We start from the raw sequence: 26,385 nt of genomic DNA on the forward strand, positions 1-26,385 counted from the left end.
GTTTTCTTCTACACTGAGAAGGAGGAACTCACTCAGAATTACAAAATAAAATAAGGTGATGCTTTGAAAGGGTTGTTTTTTGAGGTATTTCTGGTGAGCATTTCTTTCATGCTCCTAAGTCATGAAGACATAATGGACAGAACACATGGCCCAGAAGTGACTTTCTAGCGTCGATACAGAAGAAATGCAGGTGGCTCTTGGATGTGAAAGTCTGTTTGAGGCAGCAGCTGCACACGTAAACAAAAGCGAGCCGACAGGGAACAAAATGATCGGAAGCGATTGTCGTTTTGATCGTGCCGTTGGTTGGCTTCTGGGTAGAAGCTCCAGAGAGACTCTGAGGAGTTTGTAGTCTGAGATCACACCAGCGTTTCAGGTAGTGTGTCAGCATTGTCTGAGGATAGCAGCTGCCAGATCTGCCATCGATCCCTCTGCCAGTCCTGCCACTCCGGGCTCTGTGGCGCCATTGGAGGCTCTCTGTTTGAGCCTGAGTTACTCGGCACCGCGCTCGGCCTCTGCGATGTTGCGAGCTGAGGAGAGCTTTGCGAGCCGGCCAACCGGTGCTGGGCGTTATACGGGGGAGGAGAGCGGGGACCTTCGCTGGCGTTTGCTCCACTGTGAGGTTTGGAGGTCGAGTTGACCCCCTGTCCGCTTGCTCGCTGGGGGCCCTGTGTGCTGTTGAGATGTGACGTCACAGAGGGGTTGTTCAGCTGCAGGCGAGGTCGCCTCGTCTCCGCGTGAGGGCTCGTGCACACCCGGGTGACCGGTCGGTGAGGTCTGCACTCAGAGATGCCAGGCGTCGTCTGAGTCCGTTGAACCGTTGTCTGCTGCTTGATGTCGCCATGGGGTCCATCAAGACCTTCCTGTGAGCTGCGGGAGCTTCCTTCTGACATGTTGCCATGGGAACCTAGAAAAACAGGACCACCACTTTAGATGGACAACAAATGGATCCCTGTCATTAAGGAAAAGCCTAATTAACATGTAAAAACTCTTTGAATTTTTTAGAAATGAACATGCGGTGGTATGCCACGGCAGTCAGCTGAAGATGTTTTGATTTAATTTAGAAGAGGTTCTTTAATCCAGATGGAGAGTGAAGTAAGAATGTGACATCGCCAAATAGGACCCTTTCATCTATCTTAAAGACACACTAGAGAACTTTTGCCATCTCCGCCGTCATTTACCGGTATCTATGGCTACTTCGGCATCCTACCATCCTGCATCCTACCTGACCTGTTAGCTCTCTCCAGCCAGCAGAAGGCGATCTTACGATCACTCTTGCTTTGTTCCTTTCTCTCTTTAATCTTCTTGCGTTTCTTTGCTGAATCAGCAACGTTGTGTGTTCAAAACAGCCAGTTCCTGATTATACCGTAAAGCGAAACTCTGCCGAAACGTCACGCTGCGTCCCGGACGTAAAAGTCATTTAGTGCGGTTTCTCGGTCTTGGGATGCTGCCGGGTAGCATCGGCTAGAAATTCATTCATTAATTCATTTTCCTAACCGCTTAATCCAATTCAGGGTTGCGGGGAAGCTGGAGCCTATCCCAGCAGTCTTTGGGCGAAAGGCAGGGTACACCCTGGACAGCTCGCCAGTCCATCGTAGGGCCACACAGAGCCAAACAATCACTCACACTCACTCCTACGGGCAATTTAGAGTAACCAATTAGAATAACCTAACTTTGGATGGTGGGAGGAAGCTGCATACCCAGGGAGAACATGCATAACTCCACACAGAAAGGCCACCATCCAAGCCCCGCCCCAGCCAAGGATCGAACCAGCGACCTTCTTGCTGTGAGGCCACAGTGCTAACCCCGCATTGGCTAGAAATGCACATGATAAATGTCACTGTGGCATTGAACAAGTCTGGAACGCAGAGTTTTAAGATCAGAAAGTTACGTTCTGGATCTTTAAAGAGATTGACAACACCTCTTCCGACTTGTGCCAAAATTGTTGTTCTAAACAACTATTTGTTTGGAGAGCAATTTAGTACGGGAAAGGTTAATGTAGAAAAAGTGGGAAGCAAAATTTTCATCTTTCAGTTGATGTAAATTATTCAACATGGATGAATGGATGGTTAAAAGTAACAGCTGGCAAAGTCAAACACTGCCCTTTACAAATTACACACCCGCCACACATGCAGCTTCTCGTGAAGTATGAAATAGCAAGGCCAGAACGAACTTTATTCTTGTTCCTTTTCCTTCATAGAAACACATATTTATGTGTTATTTTGATCTGGCCTTCAGTCTCAAATGAAGAACGCAGGGTAGCCATGGCTCTTAATGATGGTTTCAGACTGTAAAACATCAGTGCTTCCAGACTACTGAAGATAACCTTCTGAATGGAAAAAAAACATTTTCCGAGAACAGTCCAGCTGACTGGACTGGACCTCTTTGAAGTGCTGATTTCCTGCAGTCTCAGATAGTTAATTGCTTGAATAATTGTTGTACATATAAGAAAGTATAGGTACTGAAAAAATCTCTTTTTTTGTATCCACTTTGGAAACATCACCCACAGCTTCATGTATCTAGTAAAAATGGATCAATTGATTGACGTCTTTAAATAAAGAGAAAGATCAAAGTCAAGACTTTGGAGCTAAATTTTCCAGAAGTGTCATGAATGTTGTATCGTTCATGAAACTTACTCTCCTCAAGATACAGTTTATAAACAGTTGTCTGGATATTTTAGTATTTACTGGTATGCTCAGATTTCCATTAATGAGGACAACCCGTTCTAGTCCAGATGAAGTAGAACTGGCCTAAACCATGACACTACCTCCACCGTGTTTAACAGCTGGGTTAATGTGTATCCTCACTACTTCGTGGAATCCAATTTGCAAAAGGTTGGACTGATTTAAATTTGGTTACCTGTGAATGGTTGGTTCTTTAGAGCTGGTTTGAGAGTGCTGTGCCACGTACCCCAAATGTTAGCATGTTCCTCTGAAAAAAGCAAATTCCTACCATTACTTGAAATAAATAATAGAGAAAAGCTAATTACTGACGTCCTTTTGGATGATATCCTATTCCAATAATCTATCGTACAAACTGTAGCTAATGTATAGCTCACCTTTGGAACCCCAGGTATCAGCTCCAGACTCTCTGCTCCAGCCAGCCACCTGTCCCACCACAGAGTACTGATCTGGGACACGGAAGTTCTGTTCGCCAGGTGGGCACCCTGGTTCCCCTCTGCGCTCGCTCAGGACTGGGGAGTTGTTGTCATAAGGTGACACTTCACCACTGGACACCTTGTTGGAATCGCTGGATGAATGGTGCTCATTCAGGTTGAAGGGCTCCTCTGCCTGCAACAAGTCCGGACTCCTGTGAAAAAAAATGTTAAACTAGGGATCAAGAACACAATGAGGATGGACCGACCTAAGTGAAAGTGCATGAGTGGAACTCACTGTGATGCTTTTCTCCTTAGGAGGTAATCAACCACATCTGGATCAGTCTCAAGGAGACTCATCAATACTTCATTTTGAAGATCAGGGGGAACCTAAACAAGACCAACTGCTTAAGTCAATTAAAAAACCTTTTAGCTTTAAATAAACCAATAATTTACTCTTGGTAACATTTGCCTTCCAAACAAAAGGTCACCAGTCATACAGACTCATTATTATTTGAAAAATATGTGGATTTAGATGAAGACCGTCCAGAAACCCAAAGTCTATGTTGGCTTCCTTTCTCAAATCCTTTAAAAGTAAAGGTTGCCAGATCTTTAGCAAACCCAGACATAAGCAGGTTACAAAACGACTTTCTTGTCATTCACAGAACATGAGCTGCCTAAAAATCGTTTTGACTTAGCAAAGTCAGGTCCAGTTAATTATGTGCAGTTAAAAGCTCTTCATTGGCTTACAGGAGGAATGTAAGCCTCGAGGGAAAGATTTCAGATTGCAAGACACTTTGGATGTGACCCGGTCTCCTTGCTAAATAATGAGGTGGTATTCTTTGCAATGTTGACCTTTCTTGACAACCCATAGGAGGAAAGATCTTCCTGATATTGTTGTCAGCGAACTGCTTTGACAAACATAATCACTTCATATATTTGCCATCTTTCATTCAGATATTTTGAGTTTTTTTCAAGCTTTGTGTCCACTAAACTTTGGCAAAGTAAAAGATACAGTCTGATATGCCAGGAATGATGGTCTTACTTTAAATCCACATGCATGAGTGAATGATTGTGTATCAAGCCAAGTCACTGACCATGAAGAGCATTTGATAGCTAGCGATCATCCTCTCCAGCACAGCAATGACAGCTGTGCTCTCTTCAGCCCTGGCTGAGCTCTGGACGCTGAACTCTTTGTCTGAGCTCTTCTGTTTGTGAAGCAGGTTGGGCCCAAAGATGGTAGCAAGGTTTAAAGATGTCATTTTGTTTCCTGTGATCTGAAATCACATTAAGACAGAAACATACATCCCTGTTAAACAAAGGGGTCACTTGAGAGTGTTTTCTATTCAAATGGACTTGTTTACAACTAAGTATAGGCAAGAAAAATGTTAAAAGGCCTTTGCACCATTTGAAAACCACTGAATCTGTCCCACTCATTGTCAAAATGTGTGAAATTGTAACTATACAATTCAAACAATCAATGCCTACATTGATACAGACATATTTACACCATTATGGTAAACCACAGGTTAGCAATGTTATCAGCTCTGTTAGCTTTGTCATTAGCATTTTAGCGATCCTTTTCTTCTACCACTTACTTGTTGCTATGATGTAAAGTGAATGGTTACCATGTTCATTTGGGGGTTTTGATACCAGAATTGGCTAATCTGCAAAAACTACAGCTTCTCTCACCATAAATAGCACAATTAGCTAATTATCAACACAAATCAGAGTGAAATGTTGACATGATGTCGACTTTAATTTAAACATATTTCAAAACTGCATGCATTAATATGCAGCCCAAATTATGTGGTCTGTGCTGAGCAGTTAGCATAAACTAGCACCTCAATCACTGATGTACTGCAACTGCCCTTTGCTAGCTGATGACTTAACTCGAAGATTTAGACCTTCCTTTAAGAAGCTAAAGAGTACAAAGTCACAAACCAACAATAAGAAACATGTTCTGGAAAGGCAATACAACATTTCTTTAAGGCAGCAACCAAATGTACTTTTTAAGTGTAGTACAGTTAGCAATCACAGTAAAGACCACATAAACTGGCCTTTTATTCAGTCTCAAAACAAAGACATAATTCCATTAAGGTTAGAAAACTGAAAATAATTTTCAATCCATAGATTGGAGGTCTATGAAAATATGAGGAAAAATTGCTTTTCCCTAAAAGAAAAATTTTAAATGTACTTAAAAATTAAAACGGGTGTTTTGATGTCATTTCGTAATCCTTTAGTCTCCTCTCTGCTGACCCTTCCTTTCCTCAACTTCCTTCCTCCATCATTTCAAATAAATCGTCTCACTTCTCTGTTACAAATTTTATACCTTTTACCCACATCCCCTTCTCTGTTTCTCGTCAACTTCAGCAAGCGCTGGAGACTACAACAGCTAGCTTTATTTTCACTGGGGTTGAGAAATGATGCAATCTTGTCACACATTTAGCAACTCAGATTAAAACCCCTTAAATGTTTGGAAAAACCAAATGAATTTATTTCGTGTTTAGTTTACTCCCTTTCCACTCCCAGTCCCAGCAGAGAGATGGGAACCATTCGCAGCCAAGAAACTCTCCCAGACGAGCTTAAACCAGTTGGACTTCCGGCCACAGTCCCAGATACTGTTGCCATAAATCCGCGAATCATGCAAACACAGTACATCAAGGTCATTTTTAGACACTGAAATAAATTTTCCTTTGACAAGCACACATGTATGAGTCAGTGCTTTGGGGACTTCTTTTGACATAATCTAAATAAAACACCATTTTCCTCCTTTTGAATCTTTTCCTGTTTTGTTGCATTGTAACCTGTAATTCGTTTTGGGGTTTTTAGTCAGCAACTTAAAATACTCAGTGGAAAGTAAAATACTAAAACTAGCATGTGCATATTAATTTAAATGTATGTGCTCAAATTAAGATCTGGTGTTGTTAATTATATTCAAAAGCAAATTAATTACCACAATTAAGTCCACCTGTATGTAATTTAAGTGTCACATGATCTCAGTATAATATATACATGAGCTGAAAGGCACCAGTTGGCAGCACTGTCAAAAGCAAGGAGCTCTGCAAACACATCAACGCAGGGACCTGAACTTTGCCCCTCTTCAGACTCACTGTCCTGAAGGTTTTAGGTTCTTCTTTTCCCTAAGAACTCTCCAAATCTGCCTGATTGTAGGTAATGGTGCACATCAAGACAGTACAGTTAAAACGATATCACAGTTTAGCCAAAAATATGACTTCGGCTGTTATGCTATGAGGCTAATGAAATTAAATTTATCCAACAACTTGTTTAAAAGTTCTGTATCATGATCCATGAGGCAGGGAAACGTCTAAAACCTGCAGGATGGCCCCTTGAGAACTGGAGCTTGAGATCCCTGCATTAAAGACAAAGTTCTGATGAATAGTAACATACCCTTCACAAACAAGCCACTAGAGCCCACTCCTGTTGGGAATCTAAGAAGAGGTGGGGCCTGATGTTGATGAAAGATCAAGTGGCCAATCACGCACAAGGAAAGACCATGATAATACTGTTATGTGAAAGAATGCAGGGGAGGCTCTTTGAGGACTGGGAGTATCATCGCACATGCCAAGTTGGAAGTTGGATTTACATTACAAATGCACTGGCAAACAGTGCAGAATGAACTCATCTAAAGTGTTTTAATGTTCCTTTTGGCCTTTATTTGATTTGCTTGCTGTAATTCTGTGTTGAATTATTTAATTTGGTATTTATAAAACAAAAATATGCATTAAAATCATGTAAACAAAACTAAAAGCTAAACTGCTCAACAGCATATAAATAATTTGTAATTGCTAAGTTGTGCTAAAATTGAAGCTTTGAAACTAAATGAAGAGGTATTTGGAGGCCAGCTCTGTTCAGGAAGCTAAGCCAAAACTGGGGGGAAAAAAATTAAGAGGAAATTTAACTTTATTTGTACTTATACCAACAACAAAGAGAGATTTGGTTTGTTTTTTTCCTAAATGGGAGGTGTGAGTATAATCCCACTATGTTGCTACAAGGATTTGCAGAGTTTCTGAATAGCTGAAAAAAATACTTTATGTGGACGTCTGATTATTGCTCTTCTGTTGATCATACTTTTCAGGAGATTCTTGGAACATTTTTCCTATTCAGGCTACGAAACCCGACTGGAAGAAGCACATAATTCTCCGAGTTAAGGTGTCTTTTGGCCTTTCCTTGTGCTTTTTACAACCAGTAGCAGCAAATGCCAGGGAGTCCAGTCGTCTGGAGAGCAGATTGGGAGTAAACACAGCCGTTCACATAATCGCTGCAGAACTACTTTGTAATCTGACATCAGTGTTTGTGCAGTGCATGTGTTCAGACTCTGACAACTCTGTATACAATCACCTCTTATCACTTTTTTTCCTGGTCATTTACACCCAATGAGCTGCAAGAAAGCTTCCCACAAGCTGTTTAGACCAAGTTTGCAAGCCAACAACTGGATGTGGTTCTTTCTTTCTTTCTTTTCCTCTCCATCTCGTTTTGCTCTCACCTCTTGTCCGTCTTTGTCCTGCTGGTCATGGGCGTGATCAGCCACGGTGGACAGGAACTCCAGAAGTCGGTGGAGAGTGTCACTGTTGCATGCTGGGAGCAGGTAGACCAGAAGCTGAGTGACACTCTGCTGGTCTTCGGAGTCCAACACTGCAACGCAGATCAGGATGAAGTGATAAAGAGACAAGTTGTTGCACATGTTTGAAAACATATAAACCCTGTAACAGGATGCTCACATGTGGTGTTAATAAAGGCCGTGTAGAGCTCCTTGGTCAGAAGAGGGTCAGGCATGTCCCTGAGGAACTCCTTCAGCAGAGCAGCCACATCATGAACACTGTGCTCCTCATCCAGCTGGACATCAACACCGCGATCAAACTCCTCGCGCAGCTGCGGTTCATAAAGAAATGCAATGGAGGAGGGAGAAAAAGAGGAAGGGGAGTGTTCAGAAACATCCTTTGGACATAACAATGAACATTATACTCTATGCAGTACACACCCTCACACAATCCCTTCCTTCTGGTCCTCCAGTGACCTGCTGGATTCTGAATTCCAGCGAGTTCTACCAGTATGGGCTGTAATCTTGACCATCTGACTTTTTATGGAGGGTTTTCAGGGAATTATATCACTAAATCCAGGACATGATGATAGGTTTTTATTATCATTATTTTAAAGAAACAGGCAGTAATACTGACTTGGACTCTTTCTCATAAATTGTTGGTCTTCAGGAAAAAATTGGAGACTTGGAACAAATAAATCACTGTGAATTGGTTTGGTTCTCCTGAATCTAGGAACCATCAGTGGAGAAAATGTTTGACAGAAAGTGATCGTGTTAGAAGCTGATATGGTTACAGTAAAAAGATTAGACTAAGGATCCAAAATAACACCAAGGTTTCCACCTTGACTCGTTGTTTCTGACAAAGCTGACTAAAGTTGAGGAGAAATCTTGCGATAGTTATCTATCTTTTCAAAGAGATGGATCTTTGTTTTCTGGTCCATCCAGAAATGTTGAGTGCCTTCTTCCATGCCTGACCATGAGCCATTTCCCCCAGCTATTGTGTTTTATGTGCATATTTTTTGGTCACCTTTACCCACAATGTACTGTGTTGTACCAAGAGTGTCAGGCATTGTAGTTCGCTTCTTACATTTGGTTAACTTGAACTGGACCGAGATTAGCGTTTCCAATTAAACTAGTTAAGATTTGAATTAGAAGAGCTGGTTTAAATGTCACCATTAGCTTTGCAATGGCTTCTGGTAAAACAGTAATATACAGATTGTGTCAGCATAATTTTAATAAGATATTTTGTTTGTTTCTTTGATTGGAGTTAGTGGAAACATATAGATCAAAGGTGTCCAGCTCTGGTCCTTGAGGGCCACAATCCTGTAGCATTTACATGTATATTTATATTTAGTTTGTGATGAAGCTCCAGATCTCTCAAACAGGGACAGAGTGACTCTGACGTCACCCTGCAGCGGTGTGTCTGTTTTTTTTCTGCATTAATGCTCCAGTGGTTATGCCAATTTCACAGCGATCTTCAAGAATTAAAATGGTCCGTGCTGTTCACATTTAAATTTTTCCATGGCCAAATGATTTCTTATGCTATTAAAGAACCAACTATCGCACATCCTCCCTGATTTCCCTCATATTGTGAAGAAATATGCATTTTTAGAAAATCACCATATTTTCATTGAATCCGTTTAAGGGATTTAAGGGAGATCAACACTTTTATCTCTCAGGCCGATCACCTGACGGCGTGCCGTGCGGAAACACTCACTCACGTTCATACACACTAAGCTCCCTGCACCACACAGTCACACACATCTCGCAACACTATCATATTTCACCATCAACTGTGATTTGTTGCAATAGTATCTGCTGCCATATGAACTGCAGGTGCTGCGAACGGCGGTTACTTTGGCAATGCCACAACAAGAGACATTAAATAGTCACATTATTTTAACAGTAAGAACAACATTAGTGATTGATCTTAAATTGTGAATGACCATGGTATAAGTGGGATAATGCCCTCCGAGGTGTCCATTATCAGAAATTAATGGATGATGCTTTGTGTAGGACGGTTCACGCCTCCACGTTGTCCAATAATTTCTGATAATGGACACCTCATCGGGCATTATCCCTTACTTAATGCATGCCAGGTGTGTTGGAGCAAGGATACAGCAAAAAACCTGCAGGACAGCAGCTTTCAAGCACCGACTTTAGGCACGCTGATCCAGATGCACAACAATAGAGGGCCCAAACTGAAGCCTTGGGGAACTCTGCATGTCATCTTTTGCTTGAGTAGATCTACTTCATACCAACAAATAAAAACTTTTAAGTAAGATTTAAAGAAATTCTGCAACAAACCAAAAATAATTAAACATACATGCATGTCCTTATATAAAAAGATTAGCGCATACACAGTCTAATTCAAGCTAATTTAAATCCATGACTAAAATGAAATATCAGTATATGTGAGGACACATTGTCCTATTAGATAATGGTAAAATTGAGAAGTATGGATTATATAATTAGTATCTTTTCGGATGGGCTTTCTAGCTCCATTATTGTAACATTCATTCATTCATTCATTATCCTAACCGCTTAGTCCGATTAAGGGTTGTGGGGAAGCTGGAGCCTATCCCAGCAGTCTTTGGTTGAAAGGCAGGGTACATCTTGGACAGCTCGCTAGTTCATAGCAGGATATTATTGTAACATACTTCTGCTCATTGTAAAATACTGTGCAAATTTGTCGACCCACCCCTCCATTGCTTTATGAAAACAGGAAAATGATTTTTTTTCAAAACATGTGCAAACATAAATAATATGGCAGGATATGGGGCCAAAATGCAACCTGTCTCCATGGAAGCAAAATCCGGAATCATAGAGTAATCTAAGACTTTTGCACAGCACAGTTGCTTTAAAGTTTATCACAACTAAATGTTCCTTTTTATTGTGACATTGTTCAAAGTTCTGCTAATGCCGTCTGGACAATCAGAGGTTTTTCTTTTGTGGATGCTGGTGAATTAAACCGTTTTCCCTTCAATAACAAACACATCTCTGAAACTGCAACAAGAGAAAGCCTGTTATGAAATCATTCAACAAAACGGATGCAAGTGAGAAGCGTCGCACTGATTGCACCATTAAACTTCCTTTACTTCTGTGTTCTGAAATCAAAGGTCGCTGAAAATTAAATGTGTGCATGTTCAAACAATAATTTCACTTGTTGGAATAACAAAAACATTAAGAGATGCTCTTTCTGATTAAAACATGATTTTTTTTTTCCTCATTGTTAAAATGAGGAAAAACTGAAGAATACTCACCTGTCGGACTCTTTTCTTAGAGCTTCCCACTCTAAATATCCCCACAGTCTGCAAACCTGAGTGCAAAATAGAAGAAACTCTGTAATTTTAGTGTCAGAGCTGGATGTACATGCCTGACAGTCCCAGCAGCTTAGTAACAGCTCACCATATTTCTCGATGTGCTGACAGCAGCTGTCAACCACTCGGGGTACCTGACGGTAGATGGGATTCAGGCTCAGCCGTTTGTCCCTGTGCTTTTCCTTTTTGTTGGGTGTTTCGGTTGGCAGGGAGAGCTGCAGTGCCTCCAGAAGGCGGGACTGGTTGTCGTCCAGGTCTGTGATGGAGTCCACTGACATGCCTCCCTGGGGGGTGATCATGCATTTGATTCAAACTGAATCCAGCAAAGTGAAAACGGATAAAAAAAATAAAAAAAAACCAAACACTTGAGGCCAGTCTGAATTTAAAGCAGCTGCCTCACCCTCCTGCGGGCTCGTGGTGCAGATTCGGGAGTGTTTGGGGACGTCGACTCGTTGGCTGTCTCTGATGTGGAACTCAGTGAGGAGTTACTGCTGGATAACTCCTTGTTGGACGGTCGCTTCGTGGCAAACTGCACAGCACATAAATTATTCAGTATTTTCCAATTTTTTGTCATGTGGTGCTTTATTTTGTGACATGTACCTGAAGATACTTCACACAGCTCTGCGTGAAGGCTTAAGCTAACTCTCATTTCTTTCTGGTTTCCTTCCAAGCCACCGGACTTTTGGTAATTTTCCATAATGGTCTTGAGCAGACGTTTTTCTAGACTTTTATTTGCTTTAGTATACATTTTCAGACCAGTCCTTCAGCTTGATCACATTTTTCATGTTGAATCCATAAAAATGTTACAGATCACACAATTTGACCACAAAAAAAATGTGGTTTTGCACCAAACAATGTTATTACCAAATAGCTATTGAATGGAAAAAAAGTGCTGCAGGCCTAAAAAATGGGCAGTAATCAGTATGTGAAAGTGATATCCTTAAGAAATACAAAAAATAAAAATAAAACAACGTGACTAAACCAAAGAGACACATTTAGATGTTCAGTTGATTTTATCTAACTTTGGCTGAAGCCTCGTCAGAAATGGTCTCCATGGAAGGGTGAAGGGAAACAGGGAGAAAAGTCTGAGCTATGCCAAATGACATAAGAAATGGACTGAAAATGGCAACAGGTCTCAACATGCTCACGGAATAATAACTGCAGACTAAAGAATTTAAAAGGAAGTCTTGCAAAGACAGTTCAGACTCTGCAGGAAGAAACAAGCTGCGATTTGCAAATATTAAATTTAAAGCTTGTTAGAATTGCAGAACCTTTATCGTTCACTTTTTGTAAATCTCAGCAGTCATATATTCACCTTGCAGGATATGAAGAAATGAGGGGTGGCTTAAGACTTTTGCACAGGACTGCATGGAAAATTTCACCAGAGGAGTTGACAGACCTGTAAAATGGATGAAACGAGGTCGGAGGAGTCCTTGTGCTCCTCCCGCTGTGGATGGTCCTGACGATAACCATCCTGACGCTGCCTGTGTGTTCTGTCATTAGCGATGACCTGGGAGAGGGCTATGCTGAAGGCTTGCGGAATGCATTCTGTGGGGTAAAAGAAGAAGTCAGGAAGACGGAAGGATGTAACATCTGGGAAGGAAGCTGATTAAATAACAGTAAACGACCAAAGATAGCAGCTAAAAGAGAAACAGCTTTGCTTTTACGCATATCTAATAAAAACATCACAAAGCATCTGTACTGTGTTGGTTCAAACTCTCACCGCAGGATTAAAAGTTTTACATCTGTTTTCCAATGTTACGTCACAGAAAAAAAGCCAACAGACGTCTGGCTACGACAGCCCACAAATGCAAAAATAACCCCACTGTGATGCCTCCCACCTACTACCAGTGTAAGCTTGTCCACCATTTTCAGAAACTAGAAACTTGTCCTACATCGCAGCCTTACGGAAAATACTTCATTATTATTCTTTGTTTTAAATACTATTAAATTACCGTTTCATGTTGGATCTTAGGAAACAAGGGAAGGCAACCAAAACAAAACAGCTGTGAAGAAACATAACAGCCTCAATGAAAAAACAAAGCACACAATCCTCAAGAGCACCTATAAGAATGCTAAGAAAACATATAACAACACAACCAGTGGTTCAGGTGGTAAAGCAGGTCATCTAATAACCAGAGGGTTGGCGGTTTGAGTCCTGCTTAGTCCCATTCAGGTTTTCTTTGAATGGGACGTCCTTCAATGTTGGCATTGTTGGTGTAAGAATGTGAACAAGTGTTTGGTCGTAGTGAGACAGACCGTTGTTGTGCATCGGGTGCTTTGTTACCACCAGTCTTGTCCAGGACAGCGTTGGATATACATGTGGCTTATAAATGTGAAGTGAATGAGTAACAGATTCAAAGCAAGCACTTTGAGTGCCATCAACAGGATAGCACAGTATTAATCTAATCAAAGACTGATAGATTAATTGAATCATTTTCTCAGTTGCTTAGTCCAACTAAGAGTCACTGGGAAGCTGGAGCCTATCCCTGCAGTCATTGGAAGAGAGGCAGGGTACACCCAGGAGATGTCACTAGTCCATCACAGCTCATCCAAAAATATTATATTTACTAGGGGTGGGAAAATTGAATCGAAAAATCGGAAATCAGGATTTTTTTTGTTAACAATTTTAAAATCGATTTTTTTTTTTTTTGTTAAAAAAATCTTCTTTTTTTCAAATAAATAAAATTAATCCATGATAAAATTTTTGTCATTTTCATTGGTTTTATTGATTTTCTACTTGTCTTCTTGGGCCTTATAGCAGCAGAATGATGGTCTGGCTAATGCGTTGTTTTTTCCTAACTGAAATCAAGAAAAATTACTAGCAAAAAGAAGTTTTAGATAAAAATAAATAAATAAATAAATAAAATTGTTTTTAATTACAAAAATCATCAATATTGAAGAATTTTGAGCATCGCAATTTAAATTGAATCGGCACCCAAAAAAATCAGAATCGAATCGAATCGGGACAAAAGCATATCGTCACAGCCCTAATATTTACCATTAAATAAAACCAGCAATGAGACTGTGAAACCAATAACTACAGCTGTTGGTATGAAATCTAACAAGCAAGACAGGGCCTGTGCAACCCAACCATCCATCAATAACACACCTACCCAGAGGGCAGCAGCAAAAAGCCCTTTCCAGAAGCCCCATAGTCATGGAACACCATGTCAAAGACGCTGCACAAATAATTCCTTTTGTCTAATTTATGCATGTTCATAGAAATCATTGTTCAATATTATGTAATATGTAAATAGATGCATTCATTAATTTACACTGACAAATCCTATCAGTACCAATATATAAGGCAGTCCAATTTGATTGGGGAATTTCCAGTTGTGAAGTGTAATGCTAAATTGTGATTACACAAAACTGTAAACTGTGTAAAAATTACGCACAGTATTCTTTCCTGATAGAGTAAAACAGACTGACTAAAACCTACAAATTCAGGATGTTTTGACAAAGTAGCATGTTTCAACAGAAAACCAGACCAGAGACCCCATGAGAGCCCTGGGAGAGGTTCCACCCGGCGTACAAGAGGACCAGGCCATCCCAGACCACTGTCAATGAGAGCATCTTTTTAAGCTCCATTAAATTTATGAAAGCAAATGGCGGTAATGGAGAAATATTCCCACCTAAAAAGCAAAAGTTAAAGCTAAAATCAGCTCAAGTAGAAACTTTCATCAGTTTAAGGATTAGTCTGGATGAAAATTGGAGTTTGCACACATCCAATTATGCACTTGGCTTCCCTAGAAGCAGGATGATGTCATACTGGGCTATCACAAGATATATTCCATGGTACACAATCCCAGAGCCTGAGCCAACAGTTGAGAAAACATCCAGCTGTGCAGTGTGTGTGTGTGTGTGTGTGAGAGAGAGAGATGCAGCACAGAAAAGGAATACTGGGAGAGGAAAGGCAAAGTGCATTCCACAAACACAAGTGGAGGGCTGCGGTTTGCGAACAACATGACCGCTAACACTGTGACACAACGAGTTTGCTCTGTAGCCTTACAGTGTTAGGACTTACATAACCACACACATACAGAAGCGTGCATTTTTATGCTCACTAATACGCATGATGAGCGGGGCTTTGTCAAGACAACAGCCCACAACCAAGCTGTATCCGTCAAGCTGACATTATTGTAAATAAATCTACATTATCGAGGCCTGCAGTGGCTTTGGACATGGCTATCCTTCTTCACATCTATGCGATGTGTGTACAAACATTTTATTACATGCACTGGAGTGTGGCAGTTATCTCAGCTTCAGGGACGTTTTGCATGATTTGAATCTATTTTTTAGATGGGTGGGGATTACCTGGCGGTAAAACTTGTGAAAACGTGCCGAAAATGATCAGTAAAACTGTGATTTGGTTGGCGGGTATTCAGCCTTTGGCAATTCACAAACCAGCAATCCATACAACAAAGATGCAGGATCACCATATGTCTAGAACCTAGATTTCTGCAGAAACATTGGCATAAATGGCATTGTTCCTCTCTCTTGCAGAGAAAAGCCTGAGCCCACTTCAAAGTGTAATACATGGCTGGTATTTGGGTACCCCAGGAGAAAATTAAACTTGGAATCCCTTTGCTGTTGAGAGCACAAGTACATCTGAGCCTTCTGGGCTCTGGAGGGGAAGCCAGGCATACAGTGGAGGGAAAACTATCTACAGTAAGTTTACACTTAATTTAACCTAAATAAATCTCAAACATAAAAGAAAAATTCAATATTTTTTTATCAACATGAGCTGGTGCAACAGAATGTACTTCCACAGCTGGGATATGAAGGCCTCATCATCATTACAGTCAACGCTGACAAAAAGCTTCATTTTAAAAGTAATTAACAAAGGACATCTGTAGTTCATTTTTAGGATAAAATTAGATTGACGCATTCTTAATAAAGTGGAATAGAAAACCCCTAATGATTCTTTGTGTTTTCTAACATTTATTACACGAAGAAAGGTCTGCAAGGAGTTAATCTCTAGTTATGACACAAGATGAGGTCTTTGTCTCGCTTACTTACTGACACCAGCATGACCCACAGTTGTATAATACTTGCCAAGTGGCTAATTTGGAATGTATTAAACAAAGAATGAGCAGCTGCTACACTGTTGGCCATGTTTTTGACCAATTGGATCAGGCTGGATCTTTCTGGAATTGCAAAACAATTTTTTTTATTAATCTAACAAAATTTAAATTAAGCTGCAGGTGCAAAATATGGAAAAACTACCAGCAGGTCATGAAACTTAGCTTGTCGAAACTGTTTAGCAGGAATAACTTAAAGAATTCCTTTCTGTATGATAAACTGAGGTATGCAAGCATTCATTTATGCACAGATGTCCATTGTTTCTACCAAAGGGTCCGGCTTGGGACGCAACGCTTTTTTTTTTGCATTCTCACGGACATAAACTGGAAAGAGTACCAGAATATCCAACCCAGGCCATCCTACTGTTTTAGGACCAATCTTACCAATCTGACACAAAGGAGTAGCACATATGTGTCACACGATCACATAGCTGGCACATCATCACTATACAACTCCAGACTGGCTTACCGGGTGAGGGTACAGTTTGCTGTCAAACAGAAATCAGGGATTTGTATGAAACTGTACCATCCTGACCCAGTCCCCTTGGTGGAAACAGGACTTCAAGGCCCCATCAATGTAAAAACTTGATTTTTCTTTTTTCTTCTTTTCATTTTCAGCTTTTCTTGGTAGATTTGCTGCAGTGTTTGGGATCATTGGGGGATGACTCCACCGTGACTCTACAATGATTTAGTATATGTAGGAGTTCCTGATTGACTCAGTGGTGGCAAGATATGGCATGCGAAACATGGCCAAATCCTTAGCCATCCACCACCATGCTTCACAGCTAGTACTACACATTTCTGTTGATATCCTGTTTGGCTTTTACCAATTAAGTTGCTGTGGATCACAACAAAACATCTTCACTTTGGTGTAAAAAAAAAAAAAAAAAAATATATATATATATAAATATATATATATATATATATATATGGACTCAGGGGTGGACTCTCCTATCTCTGGGGCTGAAGTCGCTGAGGTGGTCAAAAAGCTCCTTGGCGGCAAGGCCCCGGGGGTGGATGAGATCCGCCCGGAGTTCCTTAAGGCTCTGGATGCTGTGGGGCTGTCCTGGCTGACACGCCTCTGCAGCATCGCGTGGACATCGGGGGCAGTACCGCTGGATTGGCAGACTGGGGTGGTGGTCCCCCTTTTTAAGAAGGGGGACCGGAGGGTGTGTTCCAATTACAGGGGAATCACAATCCTCAGCCTCCCTGGTAAGGTCTATTCAGGGGTCCTGGAGAGGAGGGTCCGCCGGATAGTCGAATCCCGGATTGAGGAGGAGCAGTGTGGTTTTCGTCCTGGTCGCGGAACAGTGGACCAGCTCTATACCCTCTTTGGGGTCCTGGAGGGGGCATGGGAGTTTGCCCAACCAGTCTACATGTGCTTTGTGGACCTGGAGAAGGCATTCGACCGTGTCCCCCGGGGGCTCCTGTGGGGGGTACTCCGGGAGTATGGGGTACCGGACCCCCTTGTACGAGCTGTCCGGTCCCTGTACGACAGGTGTCAGAGCTTGGTCCGCATTGCCGGTAGTAAGTCGGATTCGTTTCCAGTGAGGGTTGGACTCCGCCAAGGCTGCCCTTTATCACCGATTCTGTTCATAACTTATATGGACAGAATTTCTAGGCGCAGCCGAGGGGTTGAGGGGATCCGACTTGGTGGCCTCAGGATTGGGTCCCTGCTTTTTGCGGATGACGTGGTCCTGTTGGCTTCATCTGGTCGTGATCTCCAGCTCTCGCTTGAGCGATTTGTGGCCGAGTGTGAAGCGGCTGGGATGAGAATCAGCACCTCAAAATCTGAGACCATGGTCCTCAGCCGGAATAGGGTGGATTGCCCTCTCCGGGTCGGGAGTCAGGTCCTGCCTCAAGTGGAGGAGTTTAAATATCTCGGGGTCTTGTTCAGGAGTGAGGGAAGGATGGAGCGTGAGATCGACAGACGGATCGGTGCGGCGTCTGCAGTAATGCGGACTCTGCGCCGGTCTGTCGTGGTGAAGAAGGAGCTGAGCCAGAAGGCGAAGCTCTCGATTTATCAGTCGATCTACGTTCCTACCCTCACCTATGGTCATGAGCTGTGGGTCGTGACCGAAAGAACGAGATCTCGTATACAGGCGGCTGAAATGAGTTTCCTCTGCAGGGTGGCCGGGCTCTCCCTTAGAGATAGGGTGAGGAGCTCGGTCATCCGGGAGGAGATCAGAGTAGAGCCGCTGCTCCTTTGCATCGAGAGGAACCAGTTGAGGTGGCTCAGGCATCTGGTCAGGATGCCTCCTGGACGCCTCCCTGGTGAGGTGTTCCAGGCACGTCCCTCTGGGAGGAGACCCCGGGGAAGACCCAGGACACGCTGGAGGGATTACATCTCTCGGCTGGCCTGGGAACGCCTCGGGATCCCCCCCGCAGAGTTGGCAAATGTGGCTGGGGAGAGGGAAGTCTGGGCTTCCCTGCTTAGGCTGCTGCCCCCGCGACCCGACCCCGGATAAGCGGCAGAAGATGGATGGATGGATGGATGGATATATATATATATATATATATTTTTTATATTTATATATGTTAAAAATACATTTTAGTATTAAAAATTAGTTTGTTTGCAAACCATTCCATACTTTTCTTGCTTTACAGGCATGAACTGGATGAGGCCTGTAGAGTCTGGGATGTGCCTTTTGTAGGTTTGTTTTTTTAATTTCTCCAAATATAAATTTATAGTCTTATCACATCAATGATCAGTTCGTTAAGTGTATTTGTTTCACAGGGTGCAACACATACCCTGCTATTCACCCTCTTAGACCTTACAGAAACAGAGATGGTACTCAGTTCTCAACAAGTTATTGTGAAATAAATGCTGTGCTTATTGTTCATCTGAGGTTATATTTGCCTAAATTCTAAGAACTGGTAAAAAACCAGTTGATGTTATTTTTTCCCATTCAACTAGAATAGAAATAGGGTTTATTTTCTACATGACTCTAAGTAGAAGTATTTTGTATAAACACAACATGAGACAAGCCTTCACTTTTTTTAAATGCTGTTCCTGTTTAGTCTTGGCTTAAATCATTTCACCTTTTCCAGACAAGTCCCACCATTTACACTAAATAGAAGCTGCTGGAGGCAGTAAATGGACACTATTTTTAGAACCCACTGCTCCCCTGAGCAAGAGGTGGAGAACACAAACTAGCTCTTCTGTCTCATAATGAAAAAGGCTGAAATTAAATTTCTGATGGATTATCAAAAGAGCTTTGGCATACCTTTGTCCTTACTCTTCTCTTTTGCTAAGGAGTCCAGCTTCCTTCTCAGTGACTTCTTCCTCTTCTGTCCATCTGTGCCAGAGGAGAAAAAAAATGTAGTTAATTATTATGGTCCCCGAACTTCTACATCTGCATCAGGCTTAATATATCTAATAAGCTTATGTCGGGAATGCAGAGGTGAACTGACAGGAGGATAGTTCCCTGTCAAATCTCTTGTGGCCAGGCATTTACTCATTGTTATTGTTAACTCATTGGCAGCTAAAGACGTCTTTTGCGGTTTGTTGAATACGGAAAGCCGATTTGGTCATTCGGACATCCATGAGCACTTACCTCGCGTGCATCCAACATGTTCTGACAACATTCACAAAACCTACCAATTCTGAAGGACATTTATGAATCCAGACTTTTAAAAAGATTTTCAGAGATCATTGGCGATCCCTTTGGCCACCCTGCTACCAAAATGTTTGAGGTACTGCCCTCAGGTGAACAACATTGCACTATTAAATGTACTAGATCTTTACTACATCTCATCACACAATTTTATTTTATTTGTTTACAAGCAGTTGTGATTTTAAACAATACTCTTTGAGAAAGCCTCAAATATGCACCTCATTCATTCATTCATTAATCATCCAGACTGCTTAGTCCAATTATGGGTCGCGGGGGAACTGGAGCTTTTCCTAACAGTCTTTGGGTGAGAGGCGGGGTACATCCTGGACAGGTTGCCAGTCCATCGCAGGGTGCACCTCATCATTATTTAGTTATCATGGCTCAACGTATATTTTATGTTTTGTAAGATGTGCTCTGACTACTGCTTCACAATGTGGTTTTATATACTGCAAATGGCAAAATGAACTGAAACAGACTGAACTCCGACTTTGCACACCGTAGACGCCCCAAAGCAAGCCCCCGACCAAATTGGCCCCCCACATTCCACAGTCCCAAAAGATGAGCCAAATGCTCCAAAACACACTGGGCTCTCTGCTCCAACAATGCTTGGCAGCCGATGAGTAATCTAACTGTTCACTATGCATTGCACCTGTTACATCTTCAGAAAGCCATACATGGTTAAATTGTTCTATCAAACTGATTAAAGGTGACAAAAACAAATGTAAAGCACCACTTGGACAGACTTGTGCAAAAACACCTGTGCTTAAGAAATTCCACAAAGAAAACAGCTGAGTTCTTGCAATCACGAGTGCATTTGTGCGCACAGGAGAGAAAGCCACTTTGTCAGCTCCCAGCATGATGAATGACTCTTGGATCTGCTGATTACCAATCAGGAAACTCTGAAAATTGTGGCACACGCAACTTTCAAGTCCTGGAATTCTCGTTTTGGGCCAGGATCTCAGCTTGCAGAGACCTAAGCAGCTCCTCATGTTATCATTTTGTCATTAGGCTATTTGTTTCTTCAGTATCAAAAACCAGCTCTTGTACGCAACGCTTTTTTTTTTTGGACTTATGTGTTTGCCTTAAATCATTTTGCAACCTCAGTTTGAACCCCAGATGTTCCCGTTGGCTCACATCGAATGAGTCACCAGTGGGGCCGAAGAAATTTTATCCAGCTCCCACAACATGCTTTGCTTTCGTGTTAACAGCTTACGTCAGCAAGCAGGTTCAGCTTCAAGCTCTGCTGTTCTGCAGTTATTTTCTGATTGCTTCCATTGAACAGTCAATTTTGACACCTTTTGTCTACAAGTGATAAAAATCTTACTTTTCGAAAAGGACAGGAGGTAAAAGTCTTTGGGGGTGCAAGAGACAAATAGGAGGAGAAACGGGGAAGGTGAGGGAGGAGATAGAAGGAGAAAGAAAAGCAGATGTTGCCATGGAAAGTGAGGGAGAGAGAGAGAGAGGAAAGGGAGAAGCAGGGATAGGAAATGGTTTGGATTTTTGACAGATGGCTCCCAAAGCCGTGCGGAAATCCCCCCAAACCTTCACACTCCCCAGTTCAACACCAGACCAGTTTGTGACACCATTTTATGAACCTTTGCTCAGTTCTATCCCATCTTAACCTCCCCCCATCCCCCCTTACCTCTCTAAACCCTGTCTTACTTTCATCTACTTTTCACTCTTAAAGAAAGGCCAGAAACCTGACCCTTTACGCTCGGATAAATACTTTTTAAAAATCGTGGTACTGAAAAACACGCATTAGTGCAACTGAAAGAGCATGAACACATGCATACACACTCTTACACATTTGAAATATTTCTCTTGCTTGCACATGGCGGCCATCAGGGCCTCTGGAATTCATAAGCAACACAGACAAGTATGTATTAAATCATGGTGGGGAGAGCTTTAACCTTCAGGTGGAATGCAAGGCCCTGGATAATCCATTGGCTGCACTACACTGCTGCTATGGCACCCACTCCACTGCTATACACTGCAGTACAAACACTACCCACACTGTACTTGATGTGCATCAGATGTGAACATGGACTGACTGTCAAGTAATAAGAAGCAATTTTAAGAAAATGGAATTAAAGGAAGTTTAATCCTTTTTCTTTACCACAAAGTGCTTTTTACTACTTCAGATTCACATAATTGCAAAAATTGGGAACCAAAGAGAAGATTGCAACGGTCTAAGAGATGGTTAAAACTTTGACAGAATCACAGATTGTAAACCAAAATGCTCCCAAAGTTCATCAATGTATCCAAACCAGTGGAGTTTACATCCAACAATGACTCGACATAGTTCTTGGGCTGTTAAATCATAACCAAATGTTTTACCACTGGTATACTATTCTTTAAGCCTGATTGATGTGATGTACAAATATTAACAGACCTGGTCACAAACCAAACAAAAGGCTGGAGATAAAAAGGAAATCAACCCTAGTACTTTCAGTACTTTACTGAATGGGTACTTATTGGATTGTGAAGTGAATTTTTAAGACTCAAGTTCAAGGCATAGTTGCTGCAATGCTCATCTTTCTGGAGCCAGAAGTGAGAATAACTGGACAAAAGGCAGAAATGACTGGCTGAAGAAAAAACAGGTTTCATTTAAGTCAAGATATAGGGTTTTTTTTTTGTTTTTTTAAAAAAAAAACAACTTCCAAACTTGTTGGCGTTTTCTTCATGTTTATTTTTTTAATTCTATGCCATAAAAAGATGCAACACACTCTACTTGAATTGCACCAAACCAGCAGATAAAAACATCTTTGCATTTCTTTTTTGTTACTTTTCAGAAAGAATGCTTTAAAACCAGACTATGGGGTACCCATAAAATATTCTAAAAGACTAACCAAAAACTGATGAAAAGGTCATAAATATAAATAAGTAAAGCATAATGAGCTGTGAAAAAAAGGAAACGACATTGCATTTTTACAGGAGCCAGAGATGTTTTGGAACTGGTGCCTGGCGTTGGTTTGGTGGTACTGCACTTAGTCTATGTTCAATAACATTTACAACAAACATGACAATTGTGAAGGACTTCATTATATTGCATATTCTCAGAAAAACACACAAAAAAAAGAAGTGATAGACAGCAGTGGTCTAAATACAGCATGGCTTCCTCTTGTTACTTTTGCTGGTCATGCATGGGAACTAGTCAACAATCCAACCAGTAGTAGTGCTACTTTTGCTATGTCTGGGTATTCATACATAACATTTAAACACATTTGCAAAATGACTTCCCTTTGCTTTGCTTTGCATCCCACTAAAGAATGAGCAGCTGTCTCATAATTCACTCTGATTGGCCATTTATTGAGCTGGATTTTAAAGTACGTTGGCCTTAAAAATACAAGAGCTATTCAGACATCATGGGTACTTTAATAAAACATACTAATGATCTGCCTAATGGGAAATGCAGAGTTAAATGTATTTGAAGCCTGCTTGGTTAAAGTCGGTCTCTGCAAGCAGATTGCCGACATTGTATGAAACAGTTAATACTCACTTTTAATATCCTGTAATTAAGAGACATATTATTTAGTACACTTTGCTCCTACTTGCCTACTTTGTGAAAGCTATAAATTGACTACTTTGAGTGGAAACACTGAGTGGAAAACCACTGGGCACTTGCAGTTTGACTGAACTCCTCTGTCCTTGCATGCAACTGGATTAAATGGTCTAATTTTGTTGTTTTCCAAAAACCTATCCACTTAACCACTTGCTGTGTAAGAGGAAAAAAAAAACGTATTGACCTGCAAGATATTTTTCATAACAGAGGACTTTTTGTGTACTTGATTGCGAGTAGAGTGACTACACACCCAGCCTCAGCTACAGCGGAAAGGGAGTCGCGTGTCATTATGAGGAGGGTCAAAAGATACCATGTCAAACAGGAAGCACCCGATTCCTCTGTGAAGTGTGGTTTACATCTAAATTCATGTGTTGTCAAAACTTTCCTAAACATCGGCCATACATGACTTCCCTTAAAGTATGTCTAAGGATGTGGTTAGAGGCTCCGGTGGTGGCTTTACTTTATGGGACACTTGAAAGTTTCCTCAGTAAACTTACGTTAAGTGTATAAATTGAGCAATTTATGCAATGTACCGGTTTCGGACTCAATGACAATAAATAGTCACAGAAATGTCCAGTTGACCTGTACATCCCACCCTACAAAAACTTTATGTAACATTGTACAAGTCGTGTCTAAAGTTTGAGTGAAAACCACACATGGTCTCACCTTTTGGCATCGTTATCTGACATCCAAGGTCATAGTCCTGGAGTAAACGGGTGTAGGCCACTTCCTGCAGCCTGGCCCTCTCCAGCTCTGACAGGCTCTGGATGGCGACTGGCATCAGGCGAACACTCCGCCCCGACAGGCTGCTCCAGGTGAAATCACCCTGAGAAGGAAAAGCAGGGCCAGAGTTAAAACAAAGAGCAAGATAAGAATACGAGATCTGGGACCAGCTTGCTGGGATATACAGTATATTGCATTTTCATGTTCTGTAAGGAAATTTACATTGAAGTTTTTCAAACAATAAACTGAACCTTGAATTGTTTGACATTATCATTGGCAAAAATGAATATAATTAACGTATCATGACTGAACTTTGACAGACTTAAAGTAAATTTTTTACCTTAAAACTCAGCATCCCTGACTTGTTCGATGGCACAGTGGTATCTATCATGTTCATTTCTGGAGCCGCTGCTACCAAGCTGCCCCGAAGCTGCCCCGAAGCTGAGAAACCGATGCTATACTAATATATATATATATATATATATATATATATATATATATATATATATATATATATATATATATATATATATTTCATGATACAACTTTTACTCCCGGGACTAGACATTTCAGCAACGCTTTGCTTCACGGTATAATTAGGAAGTGGCTGTTTTGAATAAAAAGCATCGCTGATTCAGCAAAGATTGTATTTTGCTGGCTGGAGAGAGCTAATAGGTCTAGTAGGGTGCAAGATGGGTGCCAAATTAGCTGTAGATAGGGGTGCGTGATGGGGGGAAAATGGCAAAAGTTCTGTAATGTGTCTTTAACGAAGGCTAATCCAACATTGGTGTTGCACCCTGTCTTGTCTCAGAGCTCTCTCCAGCCAGAAAAGGTCAGTACGGTCCTGGCTCAAGTTCTATATTTGCTCCCTCTTGCTTTTCCTTTCTATATTTCTTTCCTCTCTTCCTTTCTTGAAAGACAAACTTCCCAAATTTCTCCTGAAGGTACCTGAACATTGGCCTTCATGCAGTTTCTGACTAGATGAGTTGATTGTTTATGGATATTAAATTAATCTTATTGAACAAACATTAGACTCCAACACCAGGCTTAGTGGACTATGAGGAAGTGATATCTTGGGGATCTATCCACGCCAGGACACGTATCATAACCACAGAGGCCACCACTGCCAGACCCACCCAGTCCATGGCAGGCCATGGTGCCCACCACTACCCAATAGGTCATTGAAGGACGCTACCAACCCATCTCTGCAGTGGTGACTCCATGAACCATAGAGTGAAATATAATGTATATATAATAAAGCCGAACAAATTCAATAAGAGAGATAAATAATTTTTGATATATGAATGTCTTAAGAAGAAAGTCTAGAACTAGATCTAAAAAAATATGATGCCTACAGAACAACTGTGGATGACACTAGATTAGTCAAGAGTGAAATTTTCTCTAAGAAAGCACACCAAACTCTCCTGTACATTTCCAAAGTGTTTCATCTAGTGGCTTTCTCAAGCTCTCTTCCTTTACTTTGAGTCTTACAAAAAGCAGGCGTACCGTTGCCTTGATATCTTTTATTGTCCTCTCATATTTGTGCCAATTCTTACATTGAAATATATCATAGGCCAAATATATTGTTGCCTTAGTTTTAAATTTTGATGGATGTATATATGTCTTTGTGTGAGTGTGTATGAATGTATATGCATCTATGTATACTTTTTATTTTTTGCATTGTGTATATTTTTAGTCATGTCTGTATAGAGTAAAAGCTCCACTAGGGACGGGCGTTGACAAATAAGCCTTGGCTAAAATGCTGTAGTATGTGACATCATATATGAAGCATACTTGTCCCTATCAAATAAATAAATAAAAATAAATAAATAAATAGGGTTGCCTTTCAATGACAACTCCGTGTACTTGAGGTGTACTTGAGCAATTAGAATAGAACCATTAGTTCTATTAGTGGCAAAAAGGCTACATTTTCCTTTATGAAGTGTAGCATATAAAACTGTCACATAAGAAAAATTGGACAGTTGTAATAAAGTTTTAAAACGCTTATACAGAAGGAACGATGGCGTTAAATTGCAAACTGTTCTATCCTTATCCCATCTACAGATTAAAAACTTGTTCCTTCTGTATGTCACCATTAGTTTCAGTCAGTAAGGGGAAAAATTAACCCCTTAACCAGCGGGGCTCCGCCCCGGGCTGCTTTTATGTGTTTTTAAGTTTAAATACCATGTACATAAAAATATCTGTAGTAGCCTACACAATCTGTTAGACGTTTCATACTTCAATACTATTGTCGGTCTGTCAGTCGTATTAAAATACGATATTGATGCTATGCTACGGTATCAATGAAGGTATCAATGCTTTTCTGATATAATATATATATGTACTGGATCTGTTTAACAGCCCATGGGCGAGCCCCGCTGGTTAACAGGTTAAAAAAAACTGCATAGATTAGGTTCATATAAC

At 41.1% G+C, this 26,385-nt stretch overlaps 1 protein-coding gene across 2 annotated transcripts in view; it reads right to left on the bottom strand.

Annotated features, from left to right (window-relative positions):
• Positions 1-219: 219 nt before the first annotated feature.
• LOC306773744 (rho GTPase-activating protein 6-like) overlaps positions 220-26,385 on the bottom strand; it is a gene marked incomplete at its 5' end in the record, with an annotated part of 109,008 nt that continues 82,842 nt past the window's right edge. For both annotated transcript variants that reach the window (XM_079263642.1, XM_079263643.1), the window contains 13 exons: positions 220-904; positions 2,857-2,928; positions 3,056-3,306; positions 3,390-3,481; positions 4,189-4,368; positions 7,599-7,747; positions 7,834-7,984; positions 10,916-10,971; positions 11,061-11,256; positions 11,373-11,501; positions 12,372-12,520; positions 19,287-19,358; positions 23,905-24,064. In XM_079263642.1, coding sequence (XP_079119768.1) covers positions 357-904; positions 2,857-2,928; positions 3,056-3,306; positions 3,390-3,481; positions 4,189-4,368; positions 7,599-7,747; positions 7,834-7,984; positions 10,916-10,971; positions 11,061-11,256; positions 11,373-11,501; positions 12,372-12,520; positions 19,287-19,358; positions 23,905-24,064 — 2,205 coding nt within the window. In that variant the 3' untranslated portion in view covers positions 220-356. The remainder of the gene's footprint in view (positions 905-2,856; positions 2,929-3,055; positions 3,307-3,389; positions 3,482-4,188; positions 4,369-7,598; positions 7,748-7,833; positions 7,985-10,915; positions 10,972-11,060; positions 11,257-11,372; positions 11,502-12,371; positions 12,521-19,286; positions 19,359-23,904; positions 24,065-26,385) is intronic.

This window comes from Telmatherina bonti (assembly GCF_933228915.1).
Source record: "Telmatherina bonti genome assembly, chromosome: 24".
NCBI classification, from domain to species: domain Eukaryota; kingdom Metazoa; phylum Chordata; class Actinopteri; order Atheriniformes; family Telmatherinidae; genus Telmatherina; species Telmatherina bonti.